This window comes from Dryobates pubescens, chromosome 2 (genome assembly GCF_014839835.1).
Source record: "Dryobates pubescens isolate bDryPub1 chromosome 2, bDryPub1.pri, whole genome shotgun sequence".
Classification (NCBI taxonomy): domain Eukaryota; kingdom Metazoa; phylum Chordata; class Aves; order Piciformes; family Picidae; genus Dryobates; species Dryobates pubescens.
This window is the reverse complement of record NC_071613.1, coordinates 49,058,871-49,086,696: the sequence shown is the minus strand read 5'-3', so window position 1 is coordinate 49,086,696 and position 27,826 is coordinate 49,058,871. Positions and strand designations below refer to the sequence as shown.

The window sequence follows — 27,826 nt, the reverse complement described above, 5'->3', positions numbered from 1 at the left end:
TCATGCCAGTAGCCTGATTGCAGAGTTGTTCTAAACTTCAGAAAACCAAAGAGGAATCAGAACTTCTAGCAAAATTCTTTATTAATAGTTTCTGTAGGTATAGTGTCACATGACAATGACAGAACATTATGCCAGTATAAGAGCAATCCTAACATCCCAGTCATCTTCCAGGTTCAAACAGGTAACAGTCCTATTTTAAGGAATACTGGTTGATCCTCATGCTAAAACTCCATGCCAACTTCATGTTAAAGGATCTTCCTGTTACAAGTACCTTGCAGAATAAAGGTAGGAGCCCTGGCATATGAACTCAGGTGGGATGTACATAATTCCATGATGCATATTAATTCTTCTCGGATTACGGTAGTGTCTCCAACAAAGCTGCAAAGTAAACATGAGTTTTTATTTAACATGAAATGAAACTGAGCTGTCATAAGCTGGGAAAGAATGGGACTACTTTAGGATATAGCTAATTAAAAAATATCAGAATTACAAAATCCCCTCTTTATGCAGCTGTCTTATAAGCAAAACTAACATCTTTTGTAGTCTGAGTGCTCCAGCAGTAAGGTTATTAGTTATTTGCAATTTAAATATGTTTAATCCAGGTAATGACACTAAAATTAGTCTCCAAGGTTTGTAAAAGTTTAACCTGAGTTTGTAATCAAAATGTGAAAGCACATTTTCACCTTTGTTTTACCAGACTTAGAGAACAAGGTTGTTGTTTAAGGCCATCACTTGCAACAAAGGTATTTCAGATCAGCTCTGCTGGCAAACAGGGGAAGTGGGAATGCATCCCAGCCCTGTGCTCAGCATGGCTAAACCAAGAATTATGTTGGTTTAGGATGCCTTGGGTCACTTGCCTGAGTCCAGTCTAGTAGAATGTTCTATAAACAAGTCTAAATTGCATATTTCTTGATGAGATCATAGTTATTCACATCAAAACCCACCCAGATCCCTGCAATAAGATATCTCACATAGTAAGGGAAAAGGGTGAGAAACCTTTCAAATCTTGAATCACCTTTATTGAAAAGTGACTCAGTGAGTAGGGTCCCCATTGTTTAAGTATTTGTAGTATTAGAACAGGGCAAGGCTTTCTAATGGGTTCCTTCTGCATTCTAAAATCAGTGAAGAACCCATTACAAAGTGCACAGGCTGCCAAGTAGTAGGTAAGACCACCTTGCTGTGATGATGTTTCCTCAAGAGTTGGAACTTATATGTGAGACCCTGTTAAAGTACACTGTCCTTGTATCCAGTAGTTCATCTACACAATAAAAGTGAAAGCTCTGAGATATTCATTGCTCAAATCCCAGTAAAAGGGAAAGGTCTTAGGCATGTCAATCCAGCCAGTTTACATTGGTCTTAAACCTACAAAAAGCACTGTAGCATAAAAAATGTGCATCTCCACGTACATGCATCAACCTTTCTTTCCAAGGAAGCAGACAATGAGCCCAGAAAACCCAGTCTTTTGAGAGGAGCTGGGTTCAAAATAAGTGCTTTTTCACAAAGTTCATTGAGAACTGGTGCCATCTTCCACACCCCTCCCATCAAAACTCTTGTTCTTGCACACAAGTAAAAAGAACAAGACTTCTGCTGAGGAAGGGCTTCCAGTAGGTGCAGCAGTGTGCCTTTTCTCCCCCACTTTACAATTCCTATTGGGACCCTGCCATGAGGCAGCTTTCAGAAAGGGAATTAGAAGTGCTGGAATATGGGGGGAAATCAAACACAAGTACAGAAACTGTTAAGGTTAAACATCTGAGTTTGCCATCTCCACCTCGAGAAGCCAGAGAGTAATTCCCAGCACCACTGTCAGAGAAGGCTCCTGGCTTCCAAGGATGTATGTTTTTAGAGGTGTAAGGAGTTCAGCATTTCAGAGGATTTAGTTAGCTAGTTCAGTTTGGCAAAACTTCCAAGTCTTTTAAGACATTTATTTTTAGATCTAATTATATCCCAATTAAAGAGATAAACAGGGAAGGGGAACTTCTTCCCCTAAGGTCTCACAAGGATCTTTAGTATCCACCCCTCAACCCCACTCACTCCTCCCACCTCCTACTGCTAAAAAAAAGTTAAATAGAAAGTAGTCAGGCATGGCCAGCCACTATGCAATAAAATTACAGGGTGCAAGCTCTCAACCCTAGGGGAGGGTGAGGAAGCAGCTTGACATGGCATAAAATCTCTCAACTTAGCTTTTCAGGTATCAGACACCTGATGCCTGTAATATAAGGAGGGACAGGACATAAAATAGACTTCAGACTTTCAAGCATTCCAGCATTTTGTGACAACCAGCAGTATTCTGCCAGTAACTGAAAAAAGATCTCCTTTGTGTTTACAAATTAAGCATAGGAAAATGGGATCATTTCTGCACAGTAGAGGTGAGGTAGGGAATTTTATTGAAAATATTTGTTTTTTACAAGTTCTTAAGAAATAAAAGTTGGTTTTTTTCTAGTCTCACACAAATGGCTGTACCTCAAAATTTCAGCTATGCTAATATGAAACATTCATATTTACAGTTAGCCAAAGGAATATACAGAACTGCCATTCCAGGCAAAGAACAAAGTACCAGGTCACAGTGAGATACATTACTTCAGCACTCCCACCATTAGGAACAGGTTAAGATCCAACATATGAAAGAATCTCACTATTCTAGAAACCTCATCTCACACAAAAAGGGAAGGATTTTTAATAGTGTTGTAGCAAGGTTTCTACTACAGCATCATTTTACAAATTACATAATGCATGTACTCATAACAAAAAACAAAATCTGTAATTGAAGTGATGAACAAAGTAGTAGTGTTGTCTTATCAGCCTTTTATTGCATTTATTCAGTCATTCCCTTGTGAGGCTGGTGCCAACCCCATTACTTTCCATTTGGGACACTTCAGCCATTCACACAATTCACTAATTTGCAGTGTGTTTCAGTCAGGGAAAACTAGTGGCAACTCATTGTGTGCATATCCTCTCCCCACCCCCCCCACCCTCAGCCCCTACTATCACCACATGGAATTTAGTTTCAGACACAAAGACACACAGTTTAACATATTTACAATTACACTGAAAACCAAAACAAATGAGTTTCATGGACTTCCTTTACAGAGACACACACACAAAAAAAAAATCAGTTTGGATCTCAATGCAGCATAGCAACATTTTGTCCACAATATTTCACAATTTCCCAGAATCAAAACAGGAAACATTTCTTTTGAAACAGCACCTTAGGATGAAAGCCTATGCTCTTTTCCAATGTATGTTAGACAGGCACTAGTTACCATCCAGACATTTCAACTCCAAATTCTGACAGTAATTGCTATATTTACAGTACAATATATTGCTTATCCAGAGTGGCTGTATAAGATGCATTGCATGGCACAACTATTTAAACAAACTAAAAGAAAGTACTGTAGTGCTCCAAAGAAAATGTAAGACAGTTTACTGCTATTTCATCTGCCTGCCCATGCTACAGTTTAGGACAGTACATAATGCAGATTACATTTGTTAAAAAATATCAGACCCAAAGGTAGCACTGAGATGGAAAGGAAATAGACTACAAAAGGATAGAAAATATTCAACAACACAGAAGTACGTAACAAGAAGTTACATTCCCAATGTAGAAAAATAACCAAGTCAGGAGGGCTAAGACAGCTGTGGACTTTGTACATGGGCCAAGATTTAAGCTTAGATTTAGCAGAAAATGCAATCAGTTTCCATTTAAATATTCCTTAAGTGTAAAAAAAAATTATCCATAGTTCAAATAAAACTTATTCAAGTAATTACAAGCGTTTGCATTACTGGAAACAGAGTATTACATAGTAATTGATATATACCTGTAGTTACATAATACAGCTACCACCAACTGGGTAGATACTGAACAGTTTCATCATTTAAAGCACAGGTGTGTAACAGAACTGAAAGGGCTACACTTCAGATTTAACCTCTGAGAGTTACAGGTTTACATGAGTACTGAAGGAATGAGGTGGCTTAGCAAAAGTTTCACATCATGTTCGCTTCTAGGTTAGGAGAAGTCACCGAAAACTGGCTGTTGCTACTATATACTGAGTTCATGTTGAGGTACATCATAGCTTATGAATAGTTTTGAGTAACCACCCAGAAAGTCAGTTCCCTGCTATCCAGGTGACTGAGTTGTGTTATTGGCTTTGAGAAGACAAGAACATTCACACCTGTCATTTCTGCTGACAAGCAAAACACCCTGGAAAAAGCACACAAGCCATCGTGCTGAAACTTGCAGGCAGATAAAATGAATGCTAGTGGTTTAACTGGGAGATTGCGTTTTTTAAGCTCCACAGAGCTAAAAAACAAAACAAAACCAAAAAACAGAACAAGTATCTTCCAATTTGTTAACTAATGACAAGTACAATGCACAAAATCAATGATAACTATTTTATTGTTGGAATATAAAGTTAGGATTATGAATAGTTTTATTCTTAGTTACTGTGAAGACTGCATTCACCTGTAAAAGAATTATGGCATCACACAAGTACACTTTTTGTGTTTCAGAACACAGGTATTATTCTGAACTGATAATGGAAAGAGTGACTCCTGTTTACTATTAAAATAAATAATGACTTTAAAAAAAAAAGATTATTTTTTCACACTGACAGTTATGAATTGCAGTTAAGTCACATTAATCTACATAACCATTATTAACAGCTCTGTGTCTATTTTACTGCATCAAGCCAATAAACATTTAAATGCACTTCACATCAAAAGATTATGTAAACTTTTAATTCCTTTTTCCTTCAGAGAACTAGGGACATTTCTGAGGTCTGGCCATAAGGAGCTTCCTGCCTCCCTGTAATACTGTCTGGTCATGGCCCTACATAGTACTGGATACCTTCTCAAGTGAAAGTGTCCCTTTTAAGCGGCTTCCAATAAGGCCTACACAGTTTAAAGATAAACAAGACAAAGTGCCATCTTTGTTTGGGTAACTGATGGACTCTGGCAAGATAAAATAAAGTTATGTGTATTTTGTTATACTTACAAGCAGCTCCAATCCTGAGTATTTATGGTATATCTAAACATACAAAAATGTATGTACATTTTTCTCCACTTTCTTGTAAACAGTTGTCAGCATACTGTTTTTAATCCCTTTATCTTTGAAACATGCAAATCATACATACAGTATAAATACACAACAATTACACTCATTCAAAAACCTAAGCAACAAAATGTTTGTGGCTGCAGTATTGAAAATTATAAATAACCAATGCCCGAGGCATCCTATACACCTAAAAGCAGACGTTCATTCTACTGTTCTTAGCTGCAGTTGTAGAAATACTGAGATTGTTGCACCTTCCATGCTGTTACAGTATTTATAACACTATCATATGTGGAGATAAAGACTTGTTTACTATACCTCTTCTTTTCAGAGTGAAGGAGAAAGCAGCACTTACATATACTGAAACCTTGGGAGCAACAGCTGCTGTTGCTGCTGCTAGGTTAGGAAGTTTTCCCATCCTAACAATTCTTAAATAATAGAAAAAAGGTAAAGAAAAACCACCTAAGAATTGACTACATGTTCATTCCTTGGGCACTTAACAGCGAATCCAGCATGTCGAATGTATCTTTGTAGTCCATATGCTGGCTGTTTGTACTGTACTGGTGATTGGCATCAGGACCGTTCTCCACTGGTTTCTTGTCCAGTTTCACGAGGGTGCTGAGATGTCCGTAGCCCACCTGGTATGTGACACGGGGAGGAGGGGGTAAGGGAAGGTTAAAAACAGAGTTGTGAGAGGATACATACTGCTTAACAGAGGAAGAACTAGATGAACTACCTGAACTTTTGGAACTTTTGCTCATTTTGGAGTGGTGGTTGTGAGAAGCATCATTGCTGTGCAGCTTCTTTCTCGAAGAGCCGGAACTAGAGGAATTGCCATCACTACTCAGGCCAATGGGACTCCTCAAAACAGTTGGTGCTACTCCATCAGTGCTATGCTTACTTCCGCCACTACCGCTGCCACCACTATGGGAGTGGGAGTGCTTATGACCAATGCCATGGTGGCGATTTAAAGAGTGTTCTTTGTGTTTCTCCTTATGCTCTTTGCTGATGTGGGGACTCGAGTGTTTACTCTTTCCGCTGCCCTCGTCCGACGAGCTATGCCTTTCCGAGGAAGAAACTTTAATTTTCATTTTCAGCTCCTCCTTGCTGGCTCCCTTTTCTGTGGGTGGGATTGGTATTCGGAGTTTGAGCGAGCCACCTTTTTCTTTCTTGTCAGACAAGTGTTTTTCAGGCTTCTCTGCATTTGCAATAGGAATTTTCATTTTAATAGGAGATGTAACAGAGGAACTGCTGGCTGTCTGTGGCTGCATGTGTTTTTTATGCTGCTGCTCGCCTGGGGTTGCTACATAGTGTTCTCTCACATCCAGCTCCAGGGTTTCAAGTTTGCGCTTCTCCCTGTATTTATCCAAAGACATTTTCTGAGGAATTATTACAGGAGCAGCAACTTGTCCGTGGTGTTTGTTTCCTGACTTGTGAGAATATTCTTGTTTGACAGTAGAATGCTCAGCAAGTTTGTCAGGTCTGTGATGTACTCCAGAGTGCAACTGTACAGACGTCCCTGCCTGGAAGTTCATGTTGTACTGACCAGCAGGTAATGTCTCCTGTTTTTGAGAGTACATTTGTTCTGTCCTTGCTTGTTCTTGATGCTGAGGCCATTCCTGGTGTGATGCCAAACTGTATGAGGTACTTGGCATTCCTGTAGCTAGTATTGCCAAATTTTCAGGTGCATGACTGTCTGGAACAGAAATACTTCCTGAGGTCAGAGGTACTGGTGCAGGAAAAGATGTTGATGGTTTTTGGAAACTTGTGTTTGCAGCTACACCAGTAACTGTATCCACCAAAATGGAATTCTGGACCAAAGATGAACCAAGAAGCGAGTTCTCGGATACTTGTCCATCGCCTTTAGGCTTCCTAGCAGCCTGATTTGCCTAAGGAAAAAGTAAAGAAGCAAGAAAATGCTTAGCTTAGAGTACCTGTCCAATACATTCTAATTTAGCTCAAAGGTGAGGATAAAACACGACTCAAGTTCTCACCCCTTTCCCAACTCAGCCACAGGAAAAAAGGGTAAATAAGATAGCTAAGCTTTTTCTCCTAGGAGTTCGCCTCTTTTTGTTAGACACCGTTACAGGAAAAATTCTTACCCGCCAGTTTCTAATTCTCTTGAGCCTGCTAGGAGTTTTCTCCAGTATCTGCAGAAACTCGTGGGTTAGCTCTGGGTAGGGGAAAAAAAACAAACAGGCAAAAAAAGCCATTTTAAGATTTGATTCTGTAATCAGCAGGTTGAACTCAAGTGTTTTCGCTAGAGTAACAACATTCAGCTTTTGCAGTAATTGGCTACAGGCTCCACAAAATTTGGTGTTTAATAATAAAATTGTTAGATGAGTATAGACCAAAAAGGGCTACAGTATTTTCCAGGGACAGACTTCTGACCACTACATTCATTCTGAAGCACAGGTCTGAATTTAAGATTTTGGTTTTACTCTTCCAGAATCTGGATTCACTAGACTTAAAAATGTCAAGAGGGATTTGTACAAGCTATAGCTCCTAAAATACTGTACTTGCCATTCAGCTTGGGCATTTCCCCATATGAAACTATCTTCTAACTGTAAATTCCTGTGTCACTTGTCCAGTAATTCCACTGAACTTAGGAATGACCAAATAACAGCTCTGACAGTAGCCGGCTGTGTTAAGAACCCAAAGGTCCTGGCAATTACTGTCCACAAGGAAACACCAGTCTCCATGCTTAGCAGCTGCAAATCAACATACTTTCCACTGACATGTAATTTTACTGACAAGCTAAAAATAATTAGGTACAGTCAGAAGCTGAATGCAAAAGGAGATCTCTTGCAGGTCTGGAAGAACTGGCTTCTGCAGAACTCCATGAGCAAGGTCAAAGCTATGCTGTTCCCAAATGCAAAACTACCTCAGCATTTTGGTCTGCCCAAGTCTACTACACATCCCAGCTCCATAAAGTCTTGAAGAATTAAATGGTGATCACTGTGAGCTCACAGCACACAGCTCATAGGATTGTAAAACTCAAAATGATGCCAGCTTACCCAGCACACAAATCCGACAGCCCAATGAGGAGAGCTACATACCACAGATACAACTTAAAGCAGCCTACCAGACAGACATTTGAATTTGCTATTTCAAGCTCACTCTGGTTCTGTACTTCACAAGACATCTACTCAAGTTTTTGTTTTCAAAACAAGTGCTCAGCATTAATAAAGTCTGAGCAGAGGAAGAAAGCAGGCTATGGGGAGTTTGTAAGCATATGGTCTTCTAGGACTATGCTTTCTTCTGGAAAGAAGCCATTTAATCAATAAGAAAGTGCTTTGCAGGAGTTTGAAGTATCATAAAGCTGTCTCAAACCGTTAACATACAACTACCTTCGTAAATATGGCAATTTTATGTACAGTCTAAAGAACACTTGTTTGGGTGACAGTGTAGCCATAAACTTGAACCAGTGACGTACAATGATCAAGACTGCATGGATTTGCACTGGCAGTTCTCCATCTCTTTCCTGGATCTGGAAAGCATTTAAAAGATTCCAACCTTTATCTGCAAAAAGGTTAGTGGATGCCCCAGCCCACAGGATGGAATAAAAAAAGGTCTCAAAACTATGTTTGTCATCCAAAGTTCTCCCCTCTCCTATACCTTTGTCACCTGAAGCTTAAAGCTATGCTTTAAGTATACTATGCTTCTAGTTTTACATTCATAAACACTTTTTTCCAAGGCAGTGTTACTTACCATCTAGTAATTCCAGAGTAACTGAAGGATCTACATATTCCCACCAGTGTTTTCCATCAGTTGATACTGGAATCTCCCAGTTGGACCACTTGCAGGCCAAGTGAATGCACACACATGCTATCACTGTAGGCTTGTACTGAAGACAGAATGTAGTAAGGTGAAGACTGTTGCACAGATTTCATAACGGGGACCAAAGGAAATGAAACATGTAAAACAGAAAACCCAAAGAAATCCACCATTAACATACAGGACAAGGTAACTTGTCAAGCAATAGCAGTTAACATTTTTCTGATTAAGTTTGTAAGGTATCTTACTGCCTTCAAGCACAGGGCAGGGCATTTATCTGGTAGAAAAGTTTAATTTGCTTGTGCTATAAAAGCTGCAACGAACAGTAAATCAGTGTACTGATTACTGTGCTTTAGTATAACATAGTCAATTAAAATTCTACAGTAAAAAACATACAGCTGATTATGTGGTCTCTGAATGAGGCAATTAGAAGGCATCACCCAACAGTTTCACAGCAGCCAAGTGAATTACTTGTGGGCTTAGCTTTCACTAGGCCTGGATTTGTGATACTTGAGAACTCGCCTTCAGCTTCCAGCTGGCAGCAGTGCAGAGACATTAGCCGAGTTGCACTGTTTTATCATAACTTTTCTTAACAGCTGTTCCAAACACAGAACCCTGCCCATCAAGGAACCACTATGAAATATTTGGAAGAGGTCTAATAACCAGCAGATATTGCTTAAAACCTGTTTACATGTAATGAATTTCTCTTAAATAAAGCTCAGAGGTGTTTTGTAAAAAGTAAATTGAACTGATTGAGATTAAAGGCTAAAGTCTGTTCTCAAATTCCATGTTTCTGCAACAGGCTTTGCATACATAGTCCCCACTTGGAATCCTAGAGCTTTAGACTTATATAAGTACTTAAGTTTAAAACTATATATTAAGATTAAAGAGTTGTTTCTAAAAGGAAGAACATTTAACTACTATTACTAGTCTATCTGAAAAGGAAAATCATCTAGTTGAAAAGATCTTTTGGCCCACTACAATTTTATAAGTTAAGATTGGATCAATATATTTAAAGTTAAGAGAAAACTGCCATTAACTACAAGTGTAAACTAGAAATAGTTTTGTACTTACCAAGATGCTCGATTTTCTAGGTTAAGTTTAGCTCTTTGTAATCTTTAGCTGCTATTCAGGCTACCAATTTTAGACTTATGCACTCACAATCGAGAAAATGTCATCAGAAAGCACCACTACACTTCTCATTGTGCATTTAACCCCTTTGTGCCATCAGGCCCTTGTACAATACACCGCACTGCAAACAGGAAGGTACCACCACTGTAGATGGCCCAGTCTCCTGCTGCAACAAGGGTAAGACACATGTAGGGGGCCCTGCAGTAAAGGAAGCTATAGTGTGCTACAACAGTGCAACAAAGAGGTTCAGGATAACAACCTGTTGGTAGCCATGAAATAGGATGTCTGTGCCAAATCCTTGCTTGCTGTAAGAAAAGAAAACAAGAGAGATTAAAGATCTGTATGGACATGACAGATTCATTCCAAAATTAAATCAAGTTTTACTTCCCAAAAGCACCACTTATTTCCACAGAACTAGTCTAAATTTAGCTTATTAGCCTTTAGAATAATATTTTCTGAGATACAAAAGCCATTATATTTGGTAACTGGAGATGGACCAGTCATTCTTTTCACTGATCCCCCCACCCGGTACAACCCACTGCACAGTTTCCCTTTGCTTATCTGTCCTGCCTCATGTGAATGCACCCTTTTGCTAGGAACACCTGCTTCCCACCCTCACTTACAGATCTCTAGCACAACCTTGGACTGCAGCAAGGCAGCAAAAGCCAATTCACAGCACAGTGCAAGCTCTGCTCTTGGGGAGGAGCATGGCAGGACACCCATGACATCTCTCTCCTAACACCCCACAACACAGCAAGCCCCCAAGCTAGAAGGTAATAAAAGTAAAGTAGTTTTCTGCTCCCTCCCAGTAAGAGCACTGTACTTGTAACATTTTGTATCACATTTGTTAAACCTATGGCAAAGCTTTGATAAGAAAAAAGACAACTTCATTTTAGTTACAGTCAGGAAAAAACAAAACCAAAACACACAAGACTGCAACATGCCAGAAATGAAAAGCTAACAATGGTGGCTGTTACAGCCATCTCGCACTGACCCCTGCCAGTGAAACCCCAATGCTCCTCACTCAAGCAAGAGAACTTACTGTAGCATGCATACAATGGAATAGCTGGGCACAATGGGCTCAACTGAAGATTGAATGCGGCCTTCATTGAATTCTTACTTTGACACTATGACTTGAAATCATTGTGCTACCTGCAGAAAGTGTATTGTTGAACTTTACATCAAAGGGAATATTGTTAAACTTTGGTTTTAATGATAGCCTTTGCACAGAATTTGAGCAAGACTGCAATGGCTTTTAAAGTTAAAAAAAAAAAAAATGTGATTTGACTCGACTCTTACTGATTGCAGAGGAGCACAAATCAGACATCTTTATGCCACACAGATGGGAAGTGTCATAATCCAAGAAAAAATGTGGAAGTAGCGAGGTAACAAGGTCTGTCCCTACACACAGTCTACTAATCCATCATAATCAAAAGGTGAACTGACCATGTGACAGTGTTATACTAGAACATTTGCTTTCCAAACTAGAATGGTAATTACATGCCAGATGACCATGGAGTTCAACATTTTCCTCTCCCTCCCATCACAAAAATGAAAGGCAATAGTACCATAAAAGAAAAAGTGAAGTGAAACTACTGTAACAACACAAATGAAAATACAGAATGATTTACTAAGACTGAAAATGATGTCTTGCTCTTCATTTTTTTCAGCAAAATAATATTTAAATGATCTTCAAGGATTTTTGTATTCCGTACAGTTACAACATATTTGAATTAAGGGACCAGACCAAGAAGCATCTCTACTCTCACTGAAATGTCCCTTTTGAACAAGGAAGAAAAGCAGATGCCAGAAAACTTCTATTTAACATCAGCTTGAAAGTTGAGTAAATCAAAACACACCTGGAAGAAAAGAATCACATCTTGAAACACACATTTTAGCCTCAATCAAAAAATTAAAGTGCTAAATACCTTGCCTATACTAACAAGCAGTACAATACTGTGTTTCAACTTACAGCTAAATAATCACCAATGCCAAAAGAAATGTCAGATCACGACTGAAACCTGTGATAACACAAGGCACAACTGAAAACATCTGTCCCAAACTCTTCTCTTGCATTTAGGGCAGCTTTGGTTTAGCAGGATCCATCACCAAAACTAAAATTAATGAAATTTAGTTCCTGGGTTTTTTTGGTGTGTTGCTTCCTGTACAGTAGTGGAAAGTGCATCTCCAACTTAAATAACCTTGAAGAAGAGGCTCCCCTGGTGTAACTCAAGTTGCAGAACTGATGACTGTGATGCCAGCCATTAATAATCAGTTCTACACTTGATCATTCAGGAGTGACTTAACACCTACCCTGTCTCACTGCTGCAGAAGCAACCATAAGGCAGGGGATTACTACAGTACTAACCAAGATTTTTGCTACAGGACTTGCTCTGATACACCTTCCAAAAGGCTATTATTTCCAAGAAATTCCCAACTGGAAACCAAAATAATTTCTACTGGGCATATCTCCACCGTTCAACTGGGTGCAATTCCATGATGCCTGTCTCTTCTCTTCAACATGAGGTTATCTTGGATCTTGAGATAATGAAAACATCACTGCCAAGTCACCCTTAGGAGGGTGGTAGTTGGCTATGCCTAGGACCCTAGCAACATATTAAAGCTCTCCCAGGAAAGGGGAGGGTATAGATAAGCCAGACAGCATCAGAAGAGAGAAAGCTTGCTTTAGCCCTTCTGGGCAAAAAGTCACAGGCTCTGAATGGAGGTATATATGTGGATGCCTGTTGTATCTGGAAAGGGCTTGAGGATGCCATAGTGTAGGTCTGAGCAGTCCTGGTGGCTTTAATTCAAGAAAGTAGTTAAAACTTGGGAACAGGTCTGTAAAAGCCTGAGGTGAAAGTTCAGAATGTAAAGGCTGCCTGTAGCTGTGCTGCAGTGCAGCTGGTGTTTATAATTGTTCCACACTACTTAGTATACCAAGATTTACATGTTCCCCATGAAAATACCTTCTGAAAAAGCTGATTAATTTTCATCTCCTCTTCTGCTGCCTTTATCAGCCTGATTTAACCAGTGAGCCCTGTGCACAAGGACACTAGGGTGTGCCTGAAGAAATTGACAGTGAAGTTTTCACCAAAGATTAGTAAAGATCATGGGTGTTCAAGATACCTGATAACCTGCTAAGTAGTGAGACCAGTCCTAGAAATCCTTAGGATCCAATCTTCAGTTCAAAAAAGAAGGTTGTGTATCAACACAGAAAAAGGAATGACTGAAGAATGCCCAAGATGGAGATGAGGATACAAATTCCTCCCCTTCAAGTTTCAACAGAAGCAGGCTGGGAACAGACTGATTTTACACCAGAGCTTAAGAGGACCATGTCATGGTCTCAGCACTAGGGCAGTTTCACTGCTGATCATTCAGCCAGCATTCAAGAGCCAGCAAGGTGATTTGACACCAGAGTGGTTTTGGTGTTTTTAGTGTTGGGGTTTTTGTTTTGTTTGTTTTCTTTTTTCTTCTCTCTTCAGTACTGGGGCTCCTTTTAATGGGCACTGAGGCTTGCTGACAGTCCTTCACAGATCCACTGCCTTCAGATTCCTTAGAGGACCTGTGAGATCCTAAGGAATGAAGGTCCTGTCTCCTCATTCTCCTGACATGGAGGAAGAATGGTGCAGAAAAAAGGCTGAGCCCACACCACTTTCCTTGTCTACTATACTGATCTAACTGTAAAGATGGAACAGTTTCATCAACCCACAAATCTCTGAAAACCAGAAGGAATAATCAGACACTTTATGCCTAAACATCAAGAGCTGTTATGTGCCCATCTAGTCATCCCTTATCTACAATTATCTGTAGTGTCTAACGTCACCTTCAGAGGGGCTTTCAATCTTGGAGATAAAGAATTTGATCTTTTCTTTAGTTGTATGTTGATGTAGTTCTGTTTATTTGCAACAATTCCCACTCACTAGTTCATCTCCAGTCCTAGCAGTTGATTCTGTTATGCTACTGCAAGACCAGACATCTTTCTGACAAAGCACTTGGCTGAATCTCTTGAGCACCATCAACAGAATCTTTTTTAATTTGTATGTGATTTCCCCCCCTACCCTCCCAGCCCTTTGTTTTCAAAGGAGGTAGCTCACAGACTAATACAGACAACAGTAACAGCATAAAGCACATTACCCTGGATGCAAGACAACAAAGAGTGATATAGAGAATCAGCCATCCTCTTGCCCACTTTCTAGCTAGCAAAAGGGCATCTTCTCACCACATGGCAATTCAGTGCACACACTAAGCCAGTTGTATACCACAGCTAACTTTTTGCCTCTCTTTTGGCAATTACATTGTCACCCACAATATAATCCTCCCTTCCTTCTCCCCTAAAATATAGACTTGGAGGTTTTAATCATAAGTTAATCACCTTTAATAAAATTGGTATCTCTGCCTTCTAAAACCTATTTTTTTCTAAGATGACATTACCAGAAATGGATGAAGCAAATTTGCATTTCTTTAACTTCTCAGTCAATCCTTTTAGCCCTAAAGGCAGAACAGTGACAAATCTTTGGTGTATTTTTAAAGCTTCAGGATTTGATATCTATCCATTCACATTAAACAATGTATTCTCCAATAAACAGTTAAGAAAACTAAAATCATACCACTGCCTCTCTGAAGGTATATCACTATGTCCAAAAGCCCATCTCTTTATTCACTCCATACATAAGACTAATGATCCATGGCAATTATTCTCTACTTGTTTGATGTGCATGCATGACTGCAGATTTCATCCTCAATCATTTTGACTTATAGACTGTAATTTTTGGGTTTGTTATGAGGTAGTCAAGTCTTATGTTCCCAGCCTACACCACCCCAGAAAGGGCATATGCTGACAAGAATTCCATTTGCATACACATACAAAGGAGCACACCCACTCCAGTGAGTAGGTTTTCCAGGCATCATATGTGTTCCATTCACTTTGCACCAGTCCTCAAGATACATGGATTTTCAGCCCTCACCCAAGTCTTCAGATGTCAAGACCTGAGGCAATTTCAGAGTTCTAAGCATTTTGTTAAACTGTGCTGACATGAAATACTAGCTTTAAAATGTCAAATGCAACAATAGGCATGTACCTTCATATCAGTTCTGTTCTTACAAAGGTAGCACACAAAACACAACGGAAAAAGCTAAACTGTCTTAAGCGTGGTGTCTGCCCTTGACTCAAGGAAATGAAGTGTGTGCTTTCACTTCATGTAGGCTCAAGTCAAACATGCTTGCTGATGTGGATATCCTGATGCAGCTACAATACTGCTTGCCACCTCTCCCCCACAACCCCAAACACTGAGCAGAAGCGCAGGGGTTCACACAAAAAATGTGTTCACATTTGTATTGACCAAAGTAAATCTCTACAGAGCTGATGATGCAGACTGAGACTAGGTGCAATTAGACTTAGGCACTGAGTCACAACCAAATCTGGACAGAAAGCAAATAATCACGATCTTGTAACAAGAATAGCAATAAAGCTACTTTATATGCCAGTAAATCACAGCCACAGTCCTACTCAGAATCAAACTGAAGACACTACACCAGTAAGCTACTTCAAAGTAACAGCAATACTTTTCCCTTGAAAAATCAACTTTAATTATGGAGTTACTTCAGAATAGATCTAGTTGACAGGATGAAGTTGTCCCTAACTATCAAACAAAACCAAAACAATACCCCCAACTTTGAAACACTTCACTGGCCTAATCAATTTCAAACATTTTGGGACACTGTAAAATTGGAAACCTTACTTCAGGTGTTTTTATAACTGATTCTTAATTTTTGCATTCTCCCGCTTATGAGCAGATTTTTTTTCTTTTTTTTTAAATAAAAAACTCCAGAGGAAGCCAATTTAAGAATTAAAGAAAACATGCCAAAATTCAACAAAAAATACTGAAGAGCAAAACAGGTTTCTGGCCAGAGTCACAATAATTAGATGTGAGGATATGATTGTTCACTAGGTTTGGGGGTTTGTGCTACCATCCAAAGCAAGTACATACATGCTGCTCCAGAAAAAACACTTAGTCACATCTTGAAGTGCTGGCACATGACAGCACACTTGCTGTGCACTCTATCCCTCAGTTCACTAGTTAAAAAGATTTGCTGAGACAAAGCCAGCATTAGCCATCAACCAACATACAGGCTAAAACTACTACAGAGTGAAAATAATCAACCCAGAATGATATTAAGCAGATGGCTAGTCATTTTTCAACTACTACCTGCTTCTGTTTGAGAACTCATGGAACAGATGTTATTGAAATCAAAGCTAATAGAGTAGCAAAAACAAAATATGAAGGAGAGAGAACTGGACACTTCAGACTCCAAAGGTTAAGATCAAGCTCTCAGCAGTTAGTTTTAAACACGCTCTTAGGATGCTACAGTTTTTGAAGATCATATTAGACACATGTAATCACCTTCAAATTTTACTAGAAAGGTAAAAAGGACTTACAAGAAGTGGTTAAAAGTCACTGACCTCTCACTAATTGTGTACATTTCACAACATCTGTGTGTGGATGTTCAATGGTAATCTCAAAACCTGAAGAGTTACAAAAACATTTTAGAATCATACATTTGCATCTGTAACAAAAAACCCCCCAACCAAACAACACCAAATGCCTTTTGTTTCCCCACAGACGTAAAATTCTTGCTAAATCTTTTCACTGCTGATCCAAGAACACTATTTAAAAGCCTGCATCTTTTCATACTTTTGAATGGTAAATAGTAGAGTCACTTCAAGATCAATTAGTGCAACATTTCTTCAGTAATGTCAAATTATACAGGTATATATAAATGAAAAAAATCTGGAAAGCTACTGTATTTTTGAGGTTGAACATATCTGAAGAGTTTCTAGTATGTTAGTCAGTAAAAGCTGTACTATAGACACTGAAATTCATGTGCAGGCATACATTCTGATTTCTGGAACTTAAACACATTGCACCTAGGAAAATACAAAGTCAAATTGTAGGTCAATGACTTAATTTTCTGTTTACGATGCCATTTTAGGAATTGGGTCATGACTGTCACAGCTTTTTTTTTTTAACCACAATGCAGTCAAAGTAGTATTTAAGACTGAGTCTGTCAGTGTGTGTTCTCAGACCTGCCAGCCTTAATCATCTCCTCATTACTTTAAACTGAGAAGCTTCTTATCAGAACATTCCATTTCCCATTTTGGAATCCCCTGAAGTCACTAAATGGTCACACTACAACTTGGGATGTTCAGATGTAGTAATCTTGCTCAATTACGTAATGATCTTCTCCAGGAAGGCAAAGTAGGGAAGAGCATTTGGTATAAAGCTCTACCCAATTGCTTCAGAACACACAGAGCTAAGCTAGTACAACATGTTACCTTCTATGAAGAATAATCAACATAGCTGCTACTTTGGAGTAGCTTTGAAAAATCTGTATGGATGGAAGGGTACACATTTCTATCCCAAAGTGTGAGAAACCCCTATGTCACAAGTATAAAGCTTCTCCCTTCCACCTCCAAGTGAACATGACAATGCTGCCAATAGGAACCTGAATTCACAGGTCAGAAGTTTACCACCAGAAATAGCAGAATTCAAGTGTACCAACAGCACATGAAAAATTCAGTTACTTCTTCATGCTACATTAGCTGCACAGTAGACATCGAGAAAGACATACCTAAAGTTTGAAGCATTATTGTTTCAAGTATAACCAGCTCTTGAGCTTGTTGAAGGTATGCCTGAAACAAATAAGCAAAGAAGTCAAGACACAGCTATTGCCTCAGAACTTCAGTCATACACTTTCTATTTGAATACTGGTACTGGCAACACAAGGCCACTACCCAAGCCAGTTAGAACTGACAGCTCAGAAGACTTCACTATGTCAGTGCTTTCTTCTACCAGTGTGTTACTGCAAGTTCAGTTGCACCAGCCTAACCATCTTTTACAGCAAGCTTTACTTAGTCTGGATCACATATAATCTACTCCATGTAAGCATTTTTGGAAGAAGGCAACAGAGGTATCATTAGAATTAGGAAGGTTTGCAAGTGTACATCAACTCAAGTATCACTAGTCAGGTAATCTGTTTTACAAGTACTTTAAAATACAGCTGGAGATAACCTGTTGGCCTGTGTTAAGCTCTCTTAAGCTTGTGGGTCAAGTGCACACCCCCATCTGTCATTCCAAGAACCAGTAGCATAGCAAAGGTGCTCAGATAGCTTTATATGTCAGCTGAGGTCCAGCAGGGTGTACCAGCACAGCCTGACCTTCAAGCTGAACAGCTCTAGTACATGTCCACCAAGCCTCCTCACATGTTTGGTTTCAGGAAGACTCATCTCAGGGCATGTAAACTATTGTGTGAAGCTGTATGAACTTTGGAAAATTAAAGGAAGATCAATATATAGCAGAGGCCGCAGCTGACGACTCTGTCACACTTTAAAACCAAATACAGACAATGGTGCATGAGGAGCCTCTAGTTCAGATGAGCACAGTGTCCTGAACTCCTCTGCACAAAGTGACTTACAGAATGATGCAGGGAGCATCTTATTTAACATCTAGTCTAGGGTTCTACTATACATGCAGAAATGTTAAGAATAATGGAAGTTCAGGATGGACCAAGCTCTTCAAGTTTTGTAACACAAATATTCAAGTCTTTAAGTTATATCAGACCACCCCTTGAGTAGTGTGTCCAGTTCTGGGCCCCTCAGTTTAGGAAGGAGGTTGACTTGCTGGAATGTGTCCAGAGAACGGCAACAAGGCTGGGGAAGGGTTGGGAGCACAAGCCCTATGAGGAGAGGCTGAGGGAGCTGGGGTTGCTTAGCCTGAAGAGGAGGCTCAGGGGAGACCTTATTGCTGTCTACAACTCCCTGAAGGGAGGCTGTAGCCAGGTGGGGTTGGTCTCTTCTCCCAGGCAACCAGCACCAGAACAAGAGGACACAGTCTCAAGCTGTGTCAGGGAGGGTTTAGGCTGGATGTTAGGAAGAAGTTCTTCATAGAAAGAGTGATTGGCCATTGGAATGTGCTGCCCAGGGAGGTGGAGTCACCATCACTGGAGGTGTTTAACAGGAGAGTGGATGGGGCTCTTGGTGCCATGGTTTAGTTGATTAGATGGTGTTGGGTGATGGGTTGGACTTGATGATCTTGAAGGTCTTTTCCAACCTGGTTAATTCTATTCTATTCTAAATACAAAAGACTTAAATGGTGTAAAACCTGGAGTTTTTCTTCCTGCTTTGCAGACAGCAATAATCCAGTCAAGACAATATAACAGATCATTAAATGAAACATCATCTGATTATCTTAAAAACCACAACTTCCACCTACATCACTCTTTGTATCCAGCTGTGGCTCTTGAGGATGAAGACAGGCATGTGCTACTTTAATAACATGTTCAAGTTTCCGTGGCTGTTCTTCCACTTTTGCAGCCAAAAACAATGCTGTAGGAGATATTATCTGAAGAAGAAAAACATATATGCATTTTAAAACTTTTTGTAAGCAGGACTTGAACTTTAGGAAGTCTACACTGGTAATCAGAAAAGTTTGGGATTGTTCTGCAGGTTTAAATTTTTTTTAAACTGTTCTGAAATCATGCAAGGCAACAAAAATAACCAGTCATGGTTTATTTTATAACTGATGTAATCCACCCAACAGCACTGGGAAGGAGTAGCATAAGTGCTAAATTACATTTGTGAGTAAGACGTTTGAGGTCAAACTCATTCTATTTCAACATAAAATGAATAGATTTGGTCCAGAAGATTTAGTCACACTAGAACAGGCTGTTCCAAGTTAAATATACTTCATGAGAAAGTTCATCCAGTTTCTTGCACAGTAGCGAGCCATTACACCATCTTTTCAGTAAAAGTCAAAACATATGATTTCGAGTTCTGCTACTACTTGAATCTCCTGAAAAACAAGAAACTTTGCAGAGAACTTTAAGGAAAACAGCCTGTTATAGAAAGAGGTAAGCATAAGCTTACTCTTAGAAACTACACCATATACCCAGCAGCGTGAACAAAGCACAAGGATTCACAAAGAGCAGTTACATCCAGCGTTAGCAAGGACTAGAAATTACATTTAAGGAGGAGGACTTTAATAAAACTCTAGGTGTTGTATGCTGGCAGCAAAGCAACCATTCACATTTCAGTACCACCTAGGAGTTGCTGTGAAGCTGATTTGATGCCTAGCTGTCAGCCAGGATGATTGATGTTTCTATATACCAAACATGGCTAAACATACATGATTTAGAAGAAGCAGGGTCCTCTTTGTATGCAAAAGCTGCCTGTGCTAAACACGAATTAAAATGACACTCAAAACCTGGATGTAGACATGAGCAGATTACATTAAAATTAAACCAGTATAATGCATTTATTCAGAAGTTGAAATAGCTGCTTGGTATTTAATTGATGCATGGAACAAGCAGTGCAAGTATTGGATTATCTCATTGAATGCCCGAGTAGAAGTAGACTGAATGACTAACAGCCACACTTTCCCCTGAAGTTAGGTTTGCCTTTTTTTTTTTTGCCCCAGTCAGCAAGCAGCCTTTTGTTACACCAGAATGAAAACTTGCAAGGAAACAATTAGAATTGAACGTTCAAGCGATTATTCATTGCACTTCCAGGGCTTTCAAACATACTGAAGGAATACTTTGAAACATTCACCTGGATCTTCAGTAGAACTTGTAAAATTTGCACTTGAGGAAAACTGACCCCCTGGGAAGGTGATATCCTTTGAGGCTTGAACAATCTCAAACCACCCAAAATAAGTCACAGGGAGCAAATTATTCCACAACAGTGACAAAAACTACTTTCTTTGTAAGGAGCTTGTTCCTTCAGCCTTACAAATACATGAAATAAGAACCTGAAGTCAGGAGTTGCTGAACAAGGCCATATTAGCACTGACACTTAAGACTTCTGATTTGACCATATTGCTTGAAATAATGAGTATAAATGCTGCAAGAAATCACCTCTTTGAGGGACATACTATTTGAAATATATCTCACTTAACATGGAAGATAAACTTTAAAAGACTAAATGTCAAGGAAGGTCTTTCTGGAGTTCAGAATGCCTTGTCTTGACAGCTTTAAAGCACCAGAAGAGGTGGAGTAGCATGTTCAAGTATAACCCAACATAAACATGCCATATGAAGATGTTTTACAGAACAGACAAATGGTGCCCCTGCCCAGGATTGCACCAACACAGGCAAGCCTCTCACATCTATAGCTGTCTCATCCGTATAAGTCCTGTGGTAACCTGTGGTGGCATGCTTCAACGATTTGGGGCAGGTATAAATGAGGAAGGTGTCTGAGGCTAGCACCTTCTACTCTAGGGCCAGACTAACAGGAAGGATGACATTATCAGACAACTCTGAGCTTTAGGGGAAAGACAGGTTAGCAGACAGGGGCAGGAAGCCACATAAACATGAACAACAGAGAAGGAAATTCAAAATGTTGAAGAATCAACAGTTAATAAGAAACAAGTTTGCCAATACATTGTACAGAAATGAGGAGGCAGTAATGAGGACATCAGAGAGACTACAACTGGTGGGGTGGGTTTTGGTGGGTTTTTGTTTTGCTGGTTTTTTAAACTCTGGAAAAAGGATACAATAAGGTAGACCACGATGGAGTGAAAACTAAAGACAACATAGTGAGGTTATGAAGGGTATGGAATCATAAATAGAATGGAGGCTGGAAAGAAGTTGTAGAAAGAAAGCAAACAGAAGATCCTTTCCATCTTCCAGAATAATAATTTTAAGCACACCAAACATTCAATCACCAACCTGTTGCACTGCCTTACTGCTGGGCTGAAGAACAAAAGCAACTGCACTGTGAGCAATGAACTGCTGTTCTCTGGTGTTCTCCCCCTCTTTAATCTTACCATCCCCACCAAACATCACACACTTCTCCCCAAGTACCCGCATCCAGGCCTTACAGTTGTTCTAGCTTTGTTTATGTGTTTTAGTGAAATATAGCCTAACATAAGGTCTCTAACACAAGTTTGTGGGTATCATTAATACCTGCATGGAATCTTTACAATTTACTTCTCTGAAAAATCAATACCCAAAAATGACTGAAACTACTTACACTTCACAGAGGCATTATTTGAACCAAGTCACAAATAACTGCAATCAAATAACCAGAAAAATTCTTACTCACTATTATTCTGTTTGACTGTGCTGAAGTTTCACTTCATTCCAAAACTAAAGGCTGACTGTAGGGTATTTTCTAATTCACTGAAACAGATCAGTTCTATCCAAGAGGTGCCCACACAATTCCTGGTTTCAAAGACCTTACATAAACCCCCACTCTAGAGGCTGATTAAAGTCAACCTGATTAATTGACATTTAATTCTGGTTCATAAGATACCTATGTAGACCCCAATTATCTATTTGCTAAAAAAGAAAAAAAGTATTGGCCTCTGGCCAAAGAATTCATCTTTGTCTTGGTTCTCATTCCCAGTTTAGAGTAGGTCAGTATTTTTGTCTCCCTTGGTACTTATTCAGGAAAGTAGACATCCTAATAAAGTTTGACTTGGCATCCACACAGCCTCCAGTGAAGATGACATACCCTGCTAAGCATGTAACTGGTGAAGTTACTCAAGTGCTTTCATTAATTTCCAATTCTCAGACATGACAGAAAAAGCTAAAGCAGAACAAAAAAGGAAAATTAAAGACAGACTTGACACAGCTGTAAGCCTCCTATATATAAACAACTGTCCTCACACAAATGAAATTTCAAGTTATCTACCATGCACCCAAAAATATTCAAGACTGAGAAATATCTTCAGAAGAACACATATGATTTATGACATTAAATCCCAATTTGGTACCAGCTGAGAATCTCAGAAACCAAATCCTACTGAAATACAACATACACAGCATAAGAACCTTATTACAACAGTCCCAAGAGCATCATACCACAAGTTTTATTGGTAAATGTGCTACAAGTCCTATTTCACTTCAAAAAAGTACATGACATATTGTAAAAAGTGTTGCACTTGGAATAGTCTCAGAATACATCAGCAGCACGTGGTTTCCCCAAGAACTCTCTCTTAATGCCGATGTTTTTAGACTTGATACAAATTAGCTTAAGACTTTAAGTGGTTCCAGTCTATGACAGAGGTTTTTCAAGTGCAAACACAAAGGAGTCCAAGTTTTCAGTATTATAACAAGAAGCTCACGGAGCATAAAACCAGCAAATGTTAAAGCACAAGATTACAAACAGAACTGAAGTGTCCAAACAACACTGCTAAAGCTTGGTGCACTTTATGGAAGTGTTAAGAACTTTCCACAACTGCAGTCAGCTGTTCAATCCTGCAATTTAGACAGGGCGTGAGAAGACAGCAATGGAATGGAGAGGGATGGGAAACAAACTCTCCACACAACTCACTCACCTTGCACTTCAGGGAGAAAAATTCATCCTGCAGCCTTTTCAGACACTTTAGTTCTACTGGATGTCACAAAAAAAAAATCCCTTGACATCATTAAGTATATTTTCAACTGGTTGGCTGGTATTCCACATGGCCTTTCTAAAGATTATGTTTAAAAATACAGCCACCATTGGATGCCTTACCTCTCATTTCCAGCATACCAAGAATTTTTCCCCTTTCCCTGTTCTTCAAATCAGTGTGCTGAGGAATAAGCCTCTAAAAGAGGTATTTGCTACATAACAGTATCAGACATGGAAAGTGCTACAGAAACAGCATTTCCAGAAGAATTTTTGTTACATTTCAGAGGTTTCCCAGAATAGTCAGGCTAGTATTCCCTATAAAGAGGCAACAAGCTCCCTCCCCCACCCGGGTATTAGCACTGACAAACTTTATACTCAGCAAACCAAAGTTACCATGCCCTGGTCAACAGTAACATAGAAAGAATAATTTGTACTACTGCTGAGGACATTCACTGTAGTTCCTGAAACGTCTTTTGCATAGACAGGTAATATTGGTAGCCAGGGCACCCAATTCTGCTTACCAGAATTGGTCAAGCAAGTTTCCACTCTTATTATTGGGGCAGAGCAATCTTGCAAGGTCTGAACCTGCTTTAATTGCAACATCAAAACCTCAACACATTCTTTGTTGCAACTAAATGAGTTTACTTTTGTAAACAATTCAGAAGTAACTTGCTAAGCCACAGTACCTGTGCAAAAATAGGGCTATTTGGTCATTAGAGCAGTAAATGTAATTAATAAAAACATGACTACATTAACTGTATGTGCCACCCCTGTAGCTCTACAAATTGAAGATACTGTTGGAAATTCCATTCCCTATTCACAGCTGATTCTCAAAATCCTGAAAGCCTGTGAAATTGTTTAGCAGTAATTAGTATTGAGGAAAAAAAAACACCAGAATGAAGACAACAGCTATTCAAGTAAAGAACCTTTCACTAGAAGACCCCTTTATTAACAATTTAGTGCATGTGACCTCTATGTAAGGCATGCATATTTGTATAACCCAGCCCTCATGAACAGTGACAATGAATATGCATGTGTTTACTACCAGACTAAAACCACTGACCTACCAGTACAGCAAGACAACAAAGGCTACATTTTTTCAACTGGAGATCATAAGGCATTTTGACTAATGGCCATCTAATTATCTAGCCCCAGCCTTCAGATTCCTTCTTGCCACAGACAAACATCACTAAACACACAAAGACACATACATCACATATTGTAGAAAATTTTAGCTAGGTCTTAGCTTGAAGACTGCCAGCACCTTACTATTTAATTTCTAAGGGTTAGTTTCTTCCTATAGTGGATGAACATTGTTACATTCTTTAGCTTGCCAAGTACTCTGAGGATTTGATATTAAGTATTTATTGCAGTCCTTGGTTTTTGCCTTCTCTACAGAGAATATTTGTAAGTGACCAATTCACTTTGAGACCACCTCCTTTATCCAATAGGAAAATATGCAAGAAATGCATTTACCCATCAGTACACATGGGCTTTCCACTCATTCAGAACTAGAGAAAGTAATTCAGCAGGAATCAATATTGCTCTAAACTGGCAGTGTGCTTGCCTTTATTATTTGAATACCATTAACCTGAGAATTAATTTAACAAGACATTTTCCCTCCTAATAGTTGTGGTTCCCACAGCATTCAGCCCTTAAAAAGCTTACTTGTTAATTTTAAGAAAATCCAACAGAGCAGCTAAATCTTCTTGCTAAATCTACCCTAGATTATTAGATACAGTAACCAAGCAGGTGATGTATACAACATAAGCCTCAGCTGTGGCAGCTCTATACCTGTCTATTCCAAGCAGCTCTACCTAGTTTATCAAGTCTGCAAACTATCCATAGTCCCAGAAACCTTTGGATAGCTCAACATCTTTTCCACTGGGTACAGGTTACTGTTGTATGGGCAGTAGGATGGAACAACTGTTCTATTGTCTTCACTCGATGTATTACAGACACACTTTCAAAAGGCATATTCCACCACAAAGCTTGCTGGAACTTGATTCTTGTGTGCTTTTCTTGCTCTAGGACTAGAAAACTATTTTAGGGAAGTACATTTGAATGTATGTGTATATCCATTTAATACACAGCTCTCTACTACTACATTAAAAAGTCCTACATTATATATTCCTGGTTAAAGTGTTTCAGGCTTATGCACACTTAACTCAGGTTGTACTGAACATTCATTACCTAAAGACCTGTAACACCATAGTTTTGGTAGCAAGTTTGCTCAAAGTTTGAAGTTAGCTCAGATCCTTCACAAACCAAATCAAATACACTTCTGAAATGTGCCTATAAACTATCATGTATCTCCTGCCAAGTAAAATGTCCATTTGCTCCACCAAACAAATTCATGCCAGGCAGAAAAGCTGGCAAACACTGATGCACTGTGTACCTGTCCAAATTCAGACAGTGCAAGGTTTGCGAGATTCTACCACTTAGCAGACCAAGAACTTCTCTGGTCTAGACTGTAACATCTATCACTGTCCCAATCTATTTTATCATGAAAAGCCAAGAACTGAGAAAACTCATCACTGCCTCTTAGTAATATACCATCATTATTATTAACTGTTCTTGCAAAGTTAGTATAAAATATTGATGAAGTGTGGGAGGTTTTGGGTTGTTTTTTGTTCTAATATAAAATGGAATATAGAGAACATTATACTATGATTTTTCTAACTACATTATCCATACAGACTTAAAGAAAAAGTCCTGACATTTTCAAGCTGGTATCTCAAGTTCCATATCTGTTAGAAAATCCTTCAATTACAGGCACTATTTTTGCTGAAGAATGCAGTTTTCTTTGTAACATATTCCATATTCAGATTCAGCATATTCCATTCATCAGTTAGGACAACTGGCATTTTCTCACCAGATGTAAAGACTTTCCTTGTCTAATATGAGTTACCAGTGTGCTGTTTAAGACTAGACCAGTTGAATTTACAGTGTTCTTTGAGAACAGATACATAATCCATATGGATACATGCATAACCATATTATAGTTGTCAGACACACCATGCTAGCACTGCTTTCATCAAGACAAACGTGTTCCTACACATCAGCCTTTCAAACCATAGCACATAAGAACAAGCCAGATTTGAAACATCCCACTGCATTCTTCACACATCTGAAATGTGTTTGCTGATGATGCCTGTTTTTTCTGTTGATATCAGAAGACAAAATTCAGCTGCCAGTAGTTAAAAATATAAAATTGAACAGAATTATCATTATTGATTTTAAATGACTGATAAGAAGCCAGAATTCCTAGAAATAGACCAGACTTCACAATCCAGTAAATAAATATAACATTTGTCAGTCAGATTACCAAAATTGTGGGCATATTATTATTGCATATAAAAATCATACTTACATTTCGATTAAATTTCGTGAAGGAATGATGCATATAAAATCTGTGCATGTAAACAATTGCAGTATTGATCGTAAGTTGAGAGCTGGAAAATTAAATTAAGGAAACACTACAAATGAAGAAAATGGTTTACAAGAACTGAAAGCAATGGGCTTTCTACACTAATCACCGCTTTCAACATGCTGTCCTTAGCTGAAAACGAATTAAGGACATGACACTTCAGAACAGATATTAACACATGCTTAACCGATACTAACACTTTATCGTTCCCATCTGCTCCGCAGACAATGTGGGGATTCCTACACCAGACTGGCCACATCTCACCCGCTCAATGAAAACTCCTCAGTGGGCTACAAACACTGAAATACTGCCTCAAGTGCTTTTGTTTAGTTCCAATTCACCTATTTCAGTACGGAACTGGAAATTTTAGTCTTACTGTGATCTCTTTCTCAGTTAAGGAACGGCTCACGAAGCGATGCTCGTTTCAAGGAAAACGAGTCAGCAAAGCAACTAGGATCTACTTTTAGAACCGTCCAAGCCCACAACTACCAACACAAACGCGGCTAAAAGACTCGGACAGATACTCGAACCATCCCCTCAGAGCCCTCGACCCGTACCGCTCTCGCACGCCGACAAAGGCGGCGACGCGGGGGCTTCAGAGGCTCCTCCTCCCATTCTGTGTCTCAAGGCCACATCTCCATCCCACGAGAACGCCGTTCGCCGGCTGCCGAGCGAGCGGGAACCGTCCCAGGAGAGTCCCTCAGATGGCGGGAGAAGTGCTCCCACAGCCCCACCACAACCGACGGAAAGAGGCACCGCCCGCACCGGTCGCTGGCCGCCCTCAGCCAGCCTCCTGCCGGGCCCCACCACCCCACGGGCCCCGCTCGGATACACGTTGAGGCGCTGGCCCATATCTTGGATGAGGTTGGCCGCCTGCTGCCGGTACGAGAGCTCCTTGTCGGCCTCCACGCCGCAGCGCCGCGAGGGCGTGTTCTCTAGCTGCTCGCGGCTGAAGAACCAGCGCGACGCCGTCGAGGAGCCGCCGCCGCCCCGCGCTGAGGAGCCCGTGCCTGAGCCCGCCGCCGCCATGACACTTCCTCCCCCTCCCGCCA

At 39.7% G+C, this 27,826-nt stretch overlaps 1 protein-coding gene across 5 annotated transcripts; it reads right to left on the bottom strand.

Annotated features, from left to right (window-relative positions):
* Positions 1-97: 97 nt before the first annotated feature.
* CCNT2 (cyclin T2) lies at positions 98-27,826 on the bottom strand. Of its 5 annotated transcripts, none has more exons than XM_054177029.1 (10): positions 27,607-27,809; positions 26,718-26,799; positions 19,225-19,353; positions 17,585-17,645; positions 16,416-16,478; positions 10,215-10,260; positions 8,759-8,922; positions 7,150-7,220; positions 5,784-6,936; positions 98-378 (listed from the first exon to the last, which is right to left on the bottom strand). In XM_054177029.1, the coding sequence occupies exons 1-10, from the start codon at positions 27,801-27,803 to the stop codon at positions 356-358; spliced, it is 1,989 nt and encodes a 662-aa protein (XP_054033004.1). In that variant the 5' UTR covers positions 27,804-27,809; the 3' UTR covers positions 98-355. The 5 variants fall into 5 exon arrangements, 4 of the variants coding, with proteins under 4 accessions (XP_054033004.1, XP_054032999.1, XP_054033018.1 ...); XM_054177024.1 differs by lacking the exon at positions 98-378 and adding an exon at positions 4,318-5,685; XM_054177043.1 differs by lacking the exon at positions 98-378 and having other exon boundaries at positions 4,318-6,936; positions 27,607-27,826.

Bases quoted from the DNA above. Each gene is read 5' to 3' on its own strand.
- CCNT2 (XM_054177043.1), bottom strand. From the start codon at position 27,803: ATGGCGGCGGCGGGCTCAGGCACGGGCTCCTCAGCGCGGGGCGGCGGC. The intron at 17,646-19,224 runs GTAGGTGGAAGT...TATTTGTTTCAG, and splicing joins AGCTGGATACAAAGAGTGAT to GCATACCTTCAACAAGCTCA. The intron at 10,261-16,415 runs GTCAGTGACTTT...CTTTTCTTACAG, and splicing joins ATGTACACAATTAGTGAGAG to CAAGCAAGGATTTGGCACAG.